We start from the raw sequence: 16,431 nt of genomic DNA on the forward strand, positions 1-16,431 counted from the left end.
AGGCAAGCGCTGTGCTGCTGAGCTAAATCCCCAGCCCAGGATTATTTAATTTTTGACTGGGTAGTATATTCATTCATAAGACTCAAACAAAACAACCCATGTACATGCAGAGGTGAACCACCAAATCTGTCACCTCGGTGCATCACCTGTGTAGACCCCATCCATCCAGCCCTCAGATTCTTGCGTGACTGTCCAACAGCTTTGTGCTGGCATTTCTCTACCCTGGTACTATTGACATTCTAGATGGGGTCATTCCTTTTTATAGGCTGTGTAGCATCATTCTCAGTCTTTCCTCATCAGATGCCACACCCCCCAATTGTGGTAATCAGAAAGTCTCCAGACATTGCCACATGTCCCCTGGGGCATCATAGCTCCCATTTAAGGGCTGCTGCTTTGTATCTAAGCAAGCAGCTAAGCTCCTTGACTTCTTACACATACTTCACACACTGTTCTGTAATGCACTGTATCAGTTTTTCCATATCAGTATATAACCCCCCCATTTTTTCATAGCTTCAAATATTTTATTTTGTAATAATTTATTGAAGTTGCTCCCATTGACAAGTACTTAGTTTGTTGTTTCCGGTCTCTTGCTGTTCCATTCATGCTGCAGTGAATAATCTGACACGTGTCATTTCACAGGTGAGCTGGTGTCCCTGAGGAAGTTTCCCTGGGACAGCAGGCGGGCCCTTGGTAATTTTGATACGTTGTGCCCACTTGCTGTCCCATGTTATAATCAATTACCACAAATGCAGTTTAAAACAATACAGATTTAGTACCTTGGAGTTCTAGAGGTCAGAAGTATAAAATACGTCTCACTGGGATAAATTAAGGTGTGGAAGGTCGTATTCTTCCTAGAGGCGCTAGTGCAGGAGTGTGGTCCTTTCCTGTTCCAGGTTCTTGCGGCTGCCTGTATTCCAAGGTTCCAGGTCCCTCAGGTCATCAGAGGTAGCAGCCATTGCTTCACTCTCGCCCCTAACTCATCCTCACATCTTCTCTGCCCTGAGCCTTCTGCTTTCCTCTTCACATTTGAAGGAGCCTTGTGATGGTGTTGGGCCTGCTGGGGTAATTAGGCTGCTCTGCCCCTCTTAAGTCAGCTGATTAGCACCCCTCATTCTACTCTAATCTCAGCATCTCTTTTGCTTTATAGCACAACGTCTTTTATAGTTTCTTGGGATTAGGACATGGCCATCTTGGGGGGCCCAATGTTCTGCCAACCGCAACAGTTGGACCATTTCATCTTCCTACCAATGATGTATATGTGTGCCTGTGTTTTTATAGCTTCACCGACAGAGAATGTGGTCAAACTTGTGGATTTCACCAGTCTGATGGATAAAAAAAAAATCTCACTATTATTGTGGTTTGCATTTGTAAAGTGGTCAGTGGGGGACAGCATCTTTCCGTGGGTGTGAAGCCTTTTGTGTTTCTAAAAGGTATGGAAACACCAGGTTCTTTAAGCATAGCCTGCTCACTGTGACCCCAGAATATTTTATTTCTTGGCTTTCTTTTCCAGGTGTTACATGTAGTAGTTCTAATCTAACTAAATTTGTATTACTAGCAAAATTTTATTCTGCATTATTTTCAAATATATTTTCAACTACGATGTGCAAGCGCATCTGTGGGATGACTGCGGTTTGCTTACGCGTTCCCCGCCCCAGGACACTGATGCTCATCAGTCTATAAACACACTTCGGGAATGCAGCCGCGTCACAAGGTGTGGGCTCCTGGTTTGCGTGGATGTACCAAAGGCGGCGTTTTATGCACCTGTCTAGCAGGTTGGCAGCCTCTGTCTAAAGACAACTTACTTCTTGCCCAGAACTGTTTGTGCTATCAACCTTTCTTTTAGGTTTTCTGTCTTTCTTAGTGACAGGCTTTAAAGCTGCAGGTTTCTGCCCTAGAACCCTTTTCCTGCCTCTGACGTAGCCCTTGAGTCCACACTTTGCTTTCCATCCCCTCCACCTTGGTCTGGTGTGCCACCCTGCTGGTGGGTCCTCTGTACTCCATCCTCTAAGCGCGTTCAGACCCGTCTGAAACAATGGTCTGGCTGTGCCTCTGTAACGGTTCAGCATGGTGTGCGAAGTTCTCATGTCCAGCCCCTCTGTCATCTCCTGTGCTGCTCTCCCCTGTTTCCTAAACTCAGGCCAAGAGGATTTCATCTAGGCCTTCTCTATGTCTCTTGCATCCTATTAAAAGCTAACACTGAGCATTTACTGCATGCCAAGAATATTGCCTCCACTTTACATAGGAGAGTCTGAGATTTAGACCATGCAATCTTTCAGGTAGGCAGAGCAGACTGAGGGGTGTTCTACTGCAGAACCCTCATTGTAATTCCATACAGGGAAGTTTCTTCTTCCCTCTCTGCAGTAAACTCCTCCCCGCAGCATGGCATCTTCCTGGAAGCATGCCACACTGTGCCCCCGTTCTCTGGCCTCTCTGTACCAAAGAGGCCTTGGTAGCTGTGTCTGCCATGTCCTGTTACAGCTGGCTGCCTTCCTCGGCAGTCCCCAAACCTGCCCACACCTGAGAATCCCTGGGACTCTTGCCCATTGAGGGACTCCTGGGTGCCCTTCCTGGAGATCGTGATGTGATGGAGGCAGCCAGGCATCGGGGCGGGGCAGGGTCTTCCCAGTGACTCTGGCACCATAGGTTTGGGAGCCGCTGATGCGCACCTCTCCCTGAGCTCCACGTGGCGAGCCAGGGTGGAGGTGGAGGTAGTGATCACTGATGAGGGTTGCTCCTGCAGCACTGCTTCGCCTCAGGGTCTCCAGGACCCCTGACACCAGTTGGTGCTGTTCACCAACTGCTCAGCAAGATCTGACTAATTTCTGCTCATTAACATCTGCTTATCTTGATGGGGTAGGAGATTCAGGAGTATCTTAACCTTTGATTGGTTAACTAATTACCATTTTAAGAGGACTTACTTTCTTCTGTAAAATTTGGCTTTGAAAAAGAAGCTGGGCATTGTGGCCCAAGTGTCCTGTGTTTGTCACTTCCAAATGGAGAAATGCTAGAGTCATGGTATTCCTCTTCCTTGCTTGATTTACCTTACAGGTTCTGTGTTGGGAGCATTGCTGTGATAACACTCTCATCTGCTTCTGCGAGGTGCTCGTCCTGTTCCTGGAGTATCCCATCCTGAGAGACGATGGGCACTCACTCTTGCCTGCCCATTGAGCCTAGACAGGGCCTGGGCACCTTAAAGTTTACTGTCCCTCAGTTGTTGACCCCAGCTGTCTGTACTCAGGGGCCGTGTGCCTGGCTGAGTAGTATGCATGAGTTCTTTTGCTCAGTCCATAGAAAAGCTTAGGGTAGAGGAATAATGGGGGGGTAACTTGCTTGACAGATGTGTGGTCTGTCTGTCCCTCAGGTCGTGGTAGGAGGCACATGGAACATTTCATGCTCTTGTGCTCTTCTTCCCGGAGTCCAGATGTGACGCAAAATCCTCATTAAAGGATGTGCGGGCAGCCACCGCTTTCAGCCCAAGCGGGCATCTGTTTATCCACAGCTCGTCAGTGAACCAGGCCAGGCTGTCAGAGGTGCTGTGTCTGGACTTGGAGACTTCGGTCCTGTGCAAATTTTAATATCAGAAATGGTTACCTGAATGGTTTTTCCAATTCGTAAAATTATTGGTAACCTTTCTGAAGCACTCTGCGTCAAGTACTGTACTCAGCACTTTAAATGAATTAGCTCATTCAGTCCACACAGGACTTTCGGGTGTAGGCACTGTTGTTATCCCCCCTTGGAGCACAGAGAGTGAGCAAAATTGCCCACGGCTGCACAGTTGGAAAGTGGCAGAGTCAGATTCCCACCCGGGCAGCTGTGCTCTGAGCTATGGTTCCAACAACGGATAATTTCAGTCTTGGGGCTGGTGGCAAGAAAGTTAACGGTCACATCTGCCGACCGCTTCTGTCCGTGGGACAGTGGGGCGCAGTGTTCACTCAGTTTCCCTTCGTTCCCCGGCCTGCTGGGTAGTACGGCTGGACGCTCAGCCTGGTACTCACAGTGGCGGGAACGTGTGCCAGCTCTTCAAACACAGGTGTTAATTGCTGAAATTAATTGGTAGTCACAGCACCTGCTCAGAAAGCCCCTGGCTTCCACATCTCCAATAATTACTTATTAGGAACTTAGCATCTGCAAAATTATCTCAGCCTCCGTTGAATCCTTTCATATTTTCAGCCTGATTGAATGCTCTCTGGGGCTACCTGAGGGTTCAGAAAACATTCTAGATTTCAGTGTTTCTGCTCAAATTCAGCCCTTTCTTCCTCAAGTCAGGCAGATGGGAAGAGCTGAAATTTGAAGCTTTAGGGTCCAGTTTTGACTGTCACTTTCAAATGCAGATGAACCAGTTTCCGCTCTAATCTGTGGTTTCCTTGATGGTGGAATGGGAGGTGATGACTGTATCTTGAGGTTTCCTAAGATAAAATGAGATAAAAATCAGAAAACACCTATGTAATCTGCTAGAGATTATACTAGATTTTATCATATGCTTGATAACTAACAGTGTAATCATTTACATTTCTGCTGCCCAGACCTTCCCCTCCTTCGTCCTTTTACCTGCTCCTATGTTAAGGGCTGGGGAAGCAAGAGTGTATCAAAGCCAGTTTTGTCCCTGGAAAGCTCACAGGCAAATTGGGGAGACAGTTGTAGAAGAGTTCAGATAGCACAGAGAGCAAAGCTGCAGAGTGGTGGGTGCTCAGAAGAGGGGCGCCTAGCCTGGTCTGTTGGGGTTCGGTCTGGATCTGTACAGAAGAGATGAGCTCTGAGCAGAATCCTGCACACGACAGCGCGTGCGCCCCAGGTACAGATGGGAGGGGGGCGGGGTGGCAGGAAGGGGAGGGAGGAAGCAGGAAAGTACGGGGCGCAGGAGGCCGTGGTGTGCGAGTTGGCAGGAGATGGGGTCAGCAAAGTAGGCAGCCTCTGTGGACAGTGGGAGGCTGGAGGGTGACCCTCAGATTGAGGTTTGGGGGCTACATGGAGGACGGGGGACAGGGAGACTCTGGGGTCCTAGCCTTCTGCATTTGAGTGTATTTCAGGTGACTTGTTAGCTCTCTGCTCTGGGAGAGGAAACTCGGGCTCCAGCCCCCCCGCCCCCAGCTTTCCTTCCTCCCTCCCGGGCTGAGCTGACCCTGCACTGTTAAGGTTCACTTCCTAGAAAGTATTTGTAAGTAAGTGCAGCAGGAGCTCAGGCCAGAGTGCAGCCCTGGCCCTGCCTCCAGAGGCAGGAGGGCGGCCCGGGTTTAGATGAGGCACACCTCCTCCCAGAAAGGAGGGGTGAGCAGCAAACTTGAAAGCAGCGGCGCAGGTGTGTCAGGGCAGTGCCCCCCAGCCTGGCATAGTCGGCCCCCTCTGACTTCCTTTCCTGGTTGGTTTAGGGCCTCTTGTAGCTCTAAAACACTTACTCTGAGACCACTGGAATGCACAAAGCAGCGCTTTCTTTCCCGCTGGTGTCAAATGAGCAGATGCTGCTGCACTGTTTTCTTCTTCCTGGTGTTAGGGAATTGGTGGGCATGAATCTGCCTTCCCAGGGTCCCTCACAAACAGCTCTAGCTAGCTTCTCCGGAGCGAAGTCTGGCTTAGGTCAGTCTCAGCCGCCTGCAGGGAACATCACTGCCAGCAGATGGCAGCAGGCTTCCACGAAAGGAGTGTGGGCCCCTTTGCAGAGCACAGCCCCACCACACTTGGCCTGGGAGGGAGTGAGGGAGCGTTGGGAGCTGGGAAGGGTAGAAATGAATCAGACATGAGCATTGCCCATGAGCAAACAGAGCACGGAAAGAGAGAGATGCCCAGGCCATAAAGCAGGACAAAACGGACTGTGAGACAGGGGAGGCAGAACAGTGCAGGGGAAAAAGTGAGAGCAGCGGAATTCACACAGACCCAGATTCTGGCATGTTGCAGCCTTTCAAATGCGTAACAGTCATCGTAGCTACCGTTGCATGCAGCATCCTTTGTGAGGCACTGTTCCAGGGGATCTATGTCTATATCTGTAGTTGTGTGTTTTTACCTAAGCCTCAGTCCTTGAAGTAGATGCAGTTACAGTCCCGTTTTACAAGCTCAGGAAAGGAAGGCACAGAGAAGCTGAAGTTCTTTACAAGGTCACACAGCTAGTGCTGGATTCCAAGTTGGACAGGTCAGTTACTCACCTGGTGACGGCGCATCTCTGGAACCAGCGCAGTGGCTGACACCCGAAGAAGGCCTTTCATGCTGTACAGCTGCTGTGCCTTTAATAGTTGCTGACAGATGCAATCACATGAGCTGTTCCCTGAGGCCCGCCACAGTTAGTGTCACTAACTCTCCATTTTCCTCCCAGGTTTGGGCATACAGGCGTGGCACACCTCCTCCTGGACCACGGGGCCGACGTCAATGCCCAGAACCGGCTGGGGGCCAGTGTGCTCACTGTGGCCTCTCGGGGCGGCCACCTGGGTGTGGTGAAGCTGCTCCTGGAAGCTGGTGCCTTTGTGGACCATCACAGCCCCTCAGGCGAGCAGCCAGGGCTGGGAGGCAGCAGGGACGAGCTGCTGGGTATTACAGCCCTGATGGCTGCCGTCCAGCACGGGCATGAGGCTGTGGTGCGGCTGCTGCTGGAGTGGGGTGCAGACCCCAACCGCGCGGCCCGGACAGTGGGCTGGAGCCCCCTGATGCTGGCGGCACTGGCTGGGAGGCTCGGCGTGGCCCAGCAGCTGGCAGAGAAGGGAGCCAACCCCGACCACCTCAGTGTGCTGGAGAAGACAGCCTTCGAGGTGGCACTGGACCGCAGACACAGAGAGCTGGCAGACTACCTGGACCCGCTGACCACCGTCAGGCCCAGAACAGGTCAGGCTGTAACACACACACACACACACGCACCTGCCACGGCTTTACAGAAGGCCCCACGTTATACTGAGATGGCCCCACCCCACTGACCTTGAGTTTGAGCTTGCTGTACTTAGGGTTTCACACGGGGATGCCTGGTACCCCTCTCTACAGGGCCTGGTAGGGTAGCTCCGTGGAAGACTTGGGGAACCTCCCAGCCAGGCCCTCCTTCCTCACCAGCTGGTTCCGAGATCCTTCCAAAACCAAGGTCAGCAAACTTTTTTTAGAGGGCCACATAATAAGTACTTTAGATTTGATGGGCCGAGCATCTCTGTCAAAGCTACTCAATTGTGTCAGAGTGAAAAGAGCCCCACGCACTGTATAAACGAGGCAATGCAGCTCCGAGCCCGAAAGCTGTAGTCACAAAGGCAGGCGGCAGGGCAGAGCTCATTGGCTGCGGCTTGCCAACTGCTGCTCTGGAACAGTATACCTGACCTCCTCTGCCAGCAAAGACCAAGTCCTACAAAGTTAGTGAAAATTAGTCCTCTCTTTAGTTCTCTCCTTTTTTCAAAAACTGACTGGTGTGTCCTGTTTTTTTCTTTTTCCATCTTTCTGGCATGTGAAGGGCCGTTGAAGCAGTCCTTAGTGAATCAGCCGCAGGGCATGTTGCATTTCAGAGCATCTAGTTCTCACCGAGTGCCATGAGACCATGACATAGCCACACATGGTCAGGTACCCGGCAGGATGGAGATGAGTGGCCTCCTCTGCTTAAACGCTCCTCCCCCTCTGCGGCCGGGAGACCTGGGACGTGTGAGCTGTCCCTTTGGGACGTAAGTGCCCTGTTCGTAAAACAGGTGTAATCGCACTTCTCTGGTAATGTTTCGTGGGGAGTAATAAGATGATGCCTGAATGTGTTTATCCCAGCGCCTGGCACATGGACAGAACCCCAAAATGGAAACTACTATAATACGTTTCTACTGCTCAGACTTTCTTTCAGTTATTTTTAAAATGTTTATTGAGTGCTTACTGCGTACCAGGCACCATTCGAGGTACCTGCGGTACGGCGGGGAACAAGTGAGACCCAAGTCCCTCTGAGACCTTGGCCTCTGTGGAGGAAGACAGCCAGCAAACACATTAAATAAATTACGTAGAATGTAGGAATGCCGTGCAGCTAAAAAAAAGAACAAGTGAGGCAAGGCCAGGGGATCAGGAGCGGCAGAGCTGGGGTGATGCAGCTGGCTTTCGAAATGGGGCCGTGCGTGGCCACCTTGAGAAGGTGGTTTTTAGTGGCCTCCTAGGCATGCAGGAAGAGCACGAGCTGAGCTCTCGGGGAAAAGCCCCAGGTAGAACAGCAAGGGCAAAGTCTGTGTTATTAGTAATGAGAAAGATTATTAAATACTAATTACAATCCTTAGCTCTTTCTGGGAGATGTCAAGATGTCTGCTCCTTCCGATGCCTGGCAGTCCGTGGCCTGTCCCCAGCCTCAGCAGCAGGACGCGGCCCCCTCTGAGGTATCGCCGTTGTACTGACAGCCCCTTCCCAGCAGCAGTGTGGTCAGAACAGGCTCCCTCTCCTTGGGATGGGGCAGGGTCCTCGGAGCTGCTCTTAGAGATAAAAGCATGAGCCCCAGAGCGAGGAAGGGACCAGCCCAGGGTCAGTGGGCATCAGCACACAGCCACCCCAGCTCCCAGGCTCGGTTGGGCCGTGGGTGATGGATGCAAACCAGATGCCAGCACTGTGACCGAGTGCCACACTCTGTTCTACCACAGTGTCTTGGCACGAGAAGCCCCGGCCAGAGCAGGTCGGCTTCATAAATACTTAAAGGCACATGCTGTGTTGTGAAGAACTGAGATGCAGCATTGTTCCCTGATAGTATTTCACAGGCAAGATTTAAAACTTGGTATTGTGGCCAAGTCCATACTTGCCATTAAGAATCCGGGAGTTAAGCTGGGCATAATCCCAGCTACTCAGGAGGCTGAGGCAGGAGGATTGCTTGTTCAGTTCAAGCCCAGCCTTTGAGATTCTGTATCAAAACTTTTTAAAAAAGACCACGGATGTAGCTCACTGGCCCTTCTGGTGGCTGTGGCTGTGACAGCATTGTGCCAGCTGCTCAGGGCCCGGGGTCCTCTGCCTTGGAGTATGGTTGAACACTTAGCACTCTGAAGAAAACAATTATGGTTTCTTTTTAAAATTCCTGCAGGAATCCAGGTTTGCACAAGACCACACTTTTTTAATAAGAAAGGACACCCCAAAGTTCAGAATGCCTCAAAACAGTTGCTTCATTAGTGTGTGATCTGAGCAGCGAGGTGTCTTGGAAATGTTTTCAGAACTCTGTGGTAATAACCCTTCCTTCCAGAAGTGCTGTGAGATTGGTCTGTGAGGTCTCTAGCTAGATTGCTTCTGAGAAGTATATCCTTTTAAAAGCTAGACTGTGCTGTTACACCTTTGTGACTTTGCTGTTACATTGAACCTCTCTGTGGCTAACTTTTAAAATCTTTGTTTACCCAGATGAGGAGAAGAGGCGCCCTGATATCTTCCACGCATTGAAAATGGGTAAGCGCTTCAGAAATGTTTTTGGATCTAAGAACAGAGGACCACCTTCTCCCTATCTAATACTTGTCCTTTCCAAGCCCACTTGGAGTATTTGAGAAAGAAACAGGCAGTTTTTTGTTGTTCCCTGACTCGCCAGTATCGCCAGGGAGGTCTAGCTCATGGAGGCCCTCATCTCCTATGGGATTCAGCCCACAGGTTCCAGACTGCGCTCCAAGGCCTGCCGCCCTGCCAGCCAGTTGCTGAGCTGTCCTCTTGCTTCTCCCTCCTCTGAAACTCCCTTCTGCACACCCACCCACTCTGGTCTCTGTATGACAAAAGGCTGTTTAGCCTAAGATTTCTTCTCTCGATATACAGCCCACCTCCAGGAAGCCTTTCCTGATCCTCACCCCAGTAAGACCTAACCTCCCCTTCTGCACGCCCGGAATCGCTTCTTTGTCTGTTCTCCTAAGATAGCGACAGCTCTTCTGTCCATGCTTGGACGTCTTTGTCTCCCATACAGGGACTGAGAGTGGAGGTTCTGTCAGCAGAACCTCTGGAGGGACACTGTCAGCAAATGTCTGTTCGTGAACCGGTAGAACAAGTGGGGCTGTGAATCAGGCGCTGTAGGTCACTGAGACTCCTGCTTGTGTGTGCAGGAAACTTCCAGCTGGTCAAAGAGATCGCCGATGAAGACCCCAACCATGTGAACCTGGTCAATGGGGACGGGGCGACACCGCTGATGCTGGCAGCTGTCACGGGGCAGCTGCCGCTGGTGCAGCTGCTGGTAGAGAGGCACGCTGACATCGACAAGCAGGACAGCGTGCACGGCTGGACGGCCCTCATGCAGGCCACCTACCACGGGTCAGTGCCCGCTGCACTCCCTCTGCGGCCAGGCTCAGCAGATGCCCTGGCCCGGGTGGGGGTTCCCAGTGAGGTTTTCTGATCCCAAGATACCATATAGAACACCGGGGCTGCAAAGACACTGAGGCGTGCGCAAAAGGTGGCTGGAGCACAGGCCTGCTTCATCCTGTATCCCAGCCTTCTGAGCAGACTTCCCACTACCCAGGGCGGAATTTCACAGCGGCTGGGAAACACCATGCAGCAGGAAGCTTTTAGGCAGAAAGAAGTTTCTTGTGATTGGTTTCACCTGAATAATGTGATTGGCTCATTTGGCATGTTTACCTTCTTAAGCAGCCCCTGTGTGAAGTGAATGTTGGTCCTGCATCCTGGGCTTCTCCTGACCATCCTCGGGAGGCTTCAGCATGTGCAAGAGACTTACAAATCACTTCTCACCCCAGCCTGCTGGGGGTGTTGCCTCTTGGAACTGCCAAATGGTCTGACTCGAGGGGCTCTTTCCCCGCCCTAATCATGTTCTTTTCCTGCATCATCTGGAAGCAGTTGGTTTCCTTATTTGATGAGTCTCAAGCTTCTCTATCAGGTCATTTGGCCTGTGTGAACCTTTCAGTGGAGGGGAAGGAGCGGATCGGCAGCCAGGTGGTTTTTGGGCAGAGCCCTCAGTTTTAATTTTGACTAAAGAAGGAACCGAAGACACTAAATTGTATTGGCATGTGATCTTATGGGTGTGGGGAATGATGAGTATGAGACTATTTACCATCACCCATGAACTTCTTAAATGCGGAGACAGAGGGCTGTTGTTAATGTTGTCAGCCTTATTACCCAGGAGCAAAGCCACACTTTGTAATGGTAGGTGTATTAGTCAGTGTCATGTTACTATGACAAAATACCCAAGGCAGTTAACTAAGAGAAAGGTTTGTCTTTGCTCACAATTTGGAAGGTTCCAGTCCAAAATTAGGCAGCCTCATGGCTTTGGGCCTCTGGTGTGAGTACCCCAGGTACTGGTGGGGAACATGTGTATGACTGGGTACTCACATCTCTCTGTCAGGAAGCAGAGACACACAGAGAAAGAGAGAGAGAGAGGGAAAGAACGGGGTTGGGATCCCCTGCTGACTTTTGGGCCTCATCTTCTAAAGGTCCACAGCACCTCCTCATAGTACCGCCATGGTAGCTACGTGTTTGGAGTCAGTATCCAAACTATAGCAGTGAATGTAACCCTGACTTTTTCTGTACTCTCCAGGAATAAGGAAATTGTCAAGTTTCTGCTAAACCAAGGGGCAGACGTCACTCTTCGTGCGAAAAACGGGTACACGGCCTTTGACCTAGTGATGCTGCTGAATGATCCTGGTGGGTTACTTTAAGAAAGGGGCTGTGAATCTACGCAGTCATTCTTGCCTGGGAGCCTTGACTGAAGCCTGACTTACGCACGGGGAGTGCAGGCTCTAATGTCCAGGGCCCAACATGTGACCTTGGGGCGGGACCCTTCCCACTGCCCCCGAGCTTTCTTTTGTCAGGGTCTCCAAGGAGGGAGGCAAACAAGGACATGTCTGCTTTGCAGCTCCTCAAGCCCTAGCGTGTTGTCTGTGCTTGCAGTGACTCTGGGGGGAATGTAAAGGCCCCTGTGACGATTTGACAAGAGCTGTGTGGGGAGGCTGCAGGTCATGAGGACCGCACTAGGACACCAGCATTATTAGCTTCTCTTAGTTCCGGGCTGGTCCTTGCTCCTCCCCTCTGACCTTTGTCTGCTGTGATGGACCCTCTGCTGGGCCCCATTAGGGACAGAGTCTCTGGTATGTGACCTTTTCTTTACCCTGGAGTTTCAGTCCAGAGAGAGGGAAGCTCAGAAACCCTTCTGAGTCTCAAGTCTGGGAGTCTGTGCCAAGAGCCCAACTGCCAGCTGTGGGGACAGAGAAACTTTAGCCTCTGCAGTCCGTAGTGGGGTTACCGCTGCTGCTGCTCTTAGCTGAGGGGATGCCAGGCAGGGGTGCCCTCCCTTGTTGCCAGCACCGTCCTCACCCTGTCCCCTTCTGCAGGCACCTGCACATGACAGATGCACGCTGATTCCGTTCAGTCCTCGGAGAGGCTTGAGAAAAGCAGGTTTCACGTCTTGTAGTGGGGTGATCTGGCCTAGCAGCAGCGGGGTCCTCTGCCCCAGTCCAGTGAGCTCACTCCATCATCAGAGCCCCTCCTCCCAGCCTAGGGGTTTGTGTTGTTCCGACTTCACATACACTCAGATCAACTTGTCTCTTCCAGTAGCCTCCCCTCCCCTTCCAGGAAAAGAGCCTGTGGCTTTGGGCCTTGGGGGCCCCTAGTAGGTTTTTTTTCCTGGCAGGTTTTTAAATGAAGCTTTCGTCTAAGATTTTCCAGAAACGTGACTGCTTGTCTTAGTCACTTCCCTCGTTCCTGGAACGAACTACCCGTACCGCCCACTGAAGGAAGGCGAGGTTTAGTGGGGCTCCCGTTTCAGTCCGTCCTTGGTAGGCTCTGAGGCAGTAAGCTGTGCAGAGGGGACGGTGGAGGAGAGCCGCTGCCTCCTGCAGGCGAGGAAGCCAGAGTCACAGGAGGAGCCAGGAAGGGAGATGAACCTTCCAGGCTGCGCGCCCAACGACTGGCCTCTTGCGCTCAACCCCGCCGCCTCCCAGCAAGTCAGCTAAGCTGTCGCATAGTCCGGCACCCTCTTAAGCCCTGCCTGTGTGCCCCGGAGGCTGCCTGGGGACATCGCACTGTAAACAGAACTCCGCTATTGAACAGAGTGCCTGTTACCCAGAGAAAGAAGCACTGGGAGGAGTTGAGAGTATTTTCTTTTTTGATGTCTTGTTGGTTTATTCTAAAAGATATAAAGGGTATAGGTAGACAGCAGGCTCACAGGGTGAGGCCTGGGAGGGTTCAGAGCACAGGTGCATCTTTCTTGGTAGAGCTGGTCTGTCCCATCCTTGCAGCATAGAGATGCATCCTCCAGCCCAGAAGGGCTGAGTTTTCTCTCTCTCTGTCTGTCTCTGTCTCTCTCGCTCCCCTTCTTTTCTCTGTGTCTTTGTTTCTTTTATTTTGTGGTGCTGGGGATTAAACGGAAGGCTTGCACATACTAAGCAAATTCTCCACCACTGAGCTACACCCACAGCCCCTAAATATTTCCTTCACATTCTTGTTCAGTGCTTTTGCCTTAATAACCTAGTTGAGTTAATAATAACTAATAGTGCTTAACCTCTCTTAAGCTCTTACACGCACCAGGTACTTTAAGTGCTGTAAAGGAATTGCCTTGAATCCTTGAGATACGTTTATGTGGTGGGTGTTAATGTCACCTCCTTGTAAATTAAGCATACAGCGGCTGCATAATTTCCCTGCACTTACATGGCCAGGGAGGGGCGGAGGCCATATGTGAACTTCCACTGCAGTCTGACTGGGCTTTCTGACCCTCTCCCCTGCCTTCGAAGTGGGAGAAGGGCTTCTGGTATTTCTTCTTAGTGAAGTAGGTTAAGCACTGGGGCTTGCATTTGCTATCTTTGAAGCTCAGGCTGAGAGGCAGGAGTTGAGCTTGTGACTGGACTTACGCTTCCCAGGCAGTGCAGGGCTGGTTTCTAAGGCTGATGAGGACCATCTTGGGTCCCCTCCCCATGGCCCAACAGACATTTGCAGGTAAAACATTGCTTTTTGTGCCCATAGACACAGAACTAGTTCGGCTGCTGGCATCTGTCTGCATGCAGGTGAATAAGGACAAAGGCCGGCCAAGCCACCCACCACCTCTGCCCCACTCGAAGGTCAGAGAGCCATGGAGCATCCCGGTGCTGCCCGATGACAAGGGTGGCCTGAAGGTTTGCCTCTCCCTGTCCTAAAAGCTTTAGAGGGCCAGGACGATGGCACGTGTTGGGGAGTCTGCTGCTTGTGTTCTGCCAAGGCTGTTTTAGCTGAGGGTCCCAGAACGGCTGCAGGTATGCTGGGGGTGAGCAACAGGAAATGATGGGGGCCAGGTGATCAGAACCACCCTGGGGCAGCACCAGCTGCTTTGCAAGAATGTGGTTCCATGTTACAAGATTTCCACTATTTTTCCGTGAGAAACCAGAAATGCCTGCTTTTGCTATGAAATCTCAATTTATAAATACAGAGTTTTAAAAAAATTCTGCAGGCTATAGTCCAGAGCTGGCTGAACTGCACCTTACCACAAGGTGTCTGTTTTGGCCTCTGCTTCACCATGTTAGACATCTGCTAATTGGGCTACTCAGGGTCTCCCCACGGTCCCTTCAGCAACTTCCTGGGAGCAGCTGCAGCTGTAGGAAGAGGTGCTGTACTGTGAGTGGCAAACGCCTGTCTTGGGGCCAGTCACTGCCCCTGAGTCTCCCTCCTTGTGTGACCTGTGCTCTGCATTTCCCACAGTCCTGGTGGAACCGGATGTCCAATCGGTTCCGCAAGCTCAAACTGATGCAGACACTGCCCCGCGGGCTGTCCGGCAACCAGCCCTTACCTTTTGCCGATGAGCCTGAGCCAGCGCTGGACTCCACAATGAGAGCCACCCCCCAGGACAAGACGGGCTTCCCTGGACTCCCCAGTGTGGCCCTCGTGACCAAAGGCAATGGTAAGAAAAGATTGCAGGTGGTCAGAGTTTCAGCATGGTCTGACCCCACACTGCTGCCTTTGTCCCACCTGCTACTTCTTGATCTGTCCCTGGGGATGAGATGATGTTGGAGTGCAGCCCTGGGGCAGGGTGACTGGCTGGAGGAGAAGGGATGTGGGCAGCACCAACCAGAGGGAGAAGTCCCAGGTCCTTGCCCCACACTTCCTGCTGGAGGGTCACAGGTCAGTCAGTGCTTCTGCCTTGTCTTTGGTAGGTGGTTTTCCCCACCTATCCAATGCAATTGCTTTGTGGTACTGAAAGTATCTTGAAACAGACTACGTCACCTGGAGAGGGTAGGTAGTGAGATCCCTACTCCTGGGAGTCTTTAACAAACTGGAGGACATCACTGGGTTATTGAAGGAGATTTCCATGCTTCTGGGAAAACTGATCAGCTGAGATCCCTGGAACAGTCAGATTTCCCTTCCCCAGACCAGCTCCTTCGGCACCACTGTCTGAGACAGACTATTGAGTAGGGCGCTTGACTGTCTGGCCAAGCACAACAGTGGTTTATGGAAAAGCAGAAAACATGCTCTGAGGTACCTTTTAAACGCTTTCCTTCTATTAAAATATTGAATACCAATGATTATTAAATATTTAATCACCCGGGAGAGTTGGCTTTCCAGGACGAAGGCCGCCCCATCACTCATCTTCATGCCACGGTCACAGGGGAGGGTCATTTCAGGAACTTCCATTTATCTCTCAGGTCCTGGGAGCACGAGAGGAGAAAAGGAAGATGCGTTATTGACAACCATGGTGAGTGTGGGCTTCTCTAAAAGCGTTTTAGGTCTCTGCCAATCATTAGATGATTGATTTTTGAGGAAGGATGTGGGCGTTTATCTTTCTTGGTGGTAGTCACAGATGTGGTTGATGATCAAACTGTGCAACAGTGGGTCCAGCTCTAGTACCCGAATGTTAGACCCAGCCCTGACCCATAGGTAAGGTTATGCTGGGTTTGGTGGCCAGATACAAGTTCTGTTCTTAGGTGGGGACTGAGGGTAGGTATTGGTGGGCAACACTGGATGTGAAGATGCACCACTGTGGTTGTGGTGAGTCGGGGGAGGAGAGAATGTTTCCACCATAGGAGAGACCTCTAATCTGTAAACCAGAGCTGCATTGGGATTCGTTCAGTTCAGCTGTGACAAAAGTCCCAAAGAACAGTGGCATAAATAAGGCAGCACCTGCTTCTCTCAAGTACATTAAGTTTGGGACTAAGCCCTGAACTCCTTCTACCTGTTGGTTCCCCATGTGTGGCTGCTATTCCCAAGGTCACCTCTCAGTCCAAGGTGGTGGCCAGAGCTCTGGTCATTACTACCTCATTTGAGCCGGCAGAAAGAGGAAGGGAGGAAAGGTGGCCGTAGATGCATGCCAGCCATCTTTAAAGAACTTTCCTAGAAACCTGCATGCATCTTTTTTTTTCAAATTGGGTAGAATTTAGTCCCACGGTCACATCCCCACTGCAGGGGAAGCTTGACAGTAAAGGCTTTATTCAGGGTGGTCACTTATGTGCCTCTGTAAATATCAAGGATAAAGTCATTTCTAAGGAAACCATGTCAGGTAGATACTGGTGGACTGCAGTCTCTAACTGACTGACTGACTAGTGGGCTGTAGTCTCTGACTTAGCAATGACATCCCTCCTGGTTGGGGTTTTTAAACAA

The 16,431-nt window shown here is 51.2% G+C and overlaps 1 protein-coding gene across 1 annotated transcript in view; it reads left to right on the forward strand.

Moving 5' to 3' along the window:
* Window positions 1–16,431, forward strand: part of Anks6 (ankyrin repeat and sterile alpha motif domain containing 6) — a gene marked incomplete at its 5' end in the record, with an annotated part of 50,193 nt that overhangs the window by 2,604 nt on the left and 31,158 nt on the right. Inside the window, 7 exon segments of the mRNA XM_013513227.1 lie at window positions 6,302–6,804; window positions 9,292–9,336; window positions 9,972–10,176; window positions 11,411–11,517; window positions 13,831–13,979; window positions 14,539–14,737; window positions 15,480–15,529. Coding sequence (XP_013368681.1) covers window positions 6,302–6,804; window positions 9,292–9,336; window positions 9,972–10,176; window positions 11,411–11,517; window positions 13,831–13,979; window positions 14,539–14,737; window positions 15,480–15,529 — 1,258 coding nt within the window.

The sequence above is a fragment of the Chinchilla lanigera genome, unplaced genomic scaffold (assembly GCF_000276665.1).
Source record: "Chinchilla lanigera isolate Chin_1 unplaced genomic scaffold, ChiLan1.0 scaffold00018, whole genome shotgun sequence".
Taxonomy (NCBI): domain Eukaryota; kingdom Metazoa; phylum Chordata; class Mammalia; order Rodentia; family Chinchillidae; genus Chinchilla; species Chinchilla lanigera.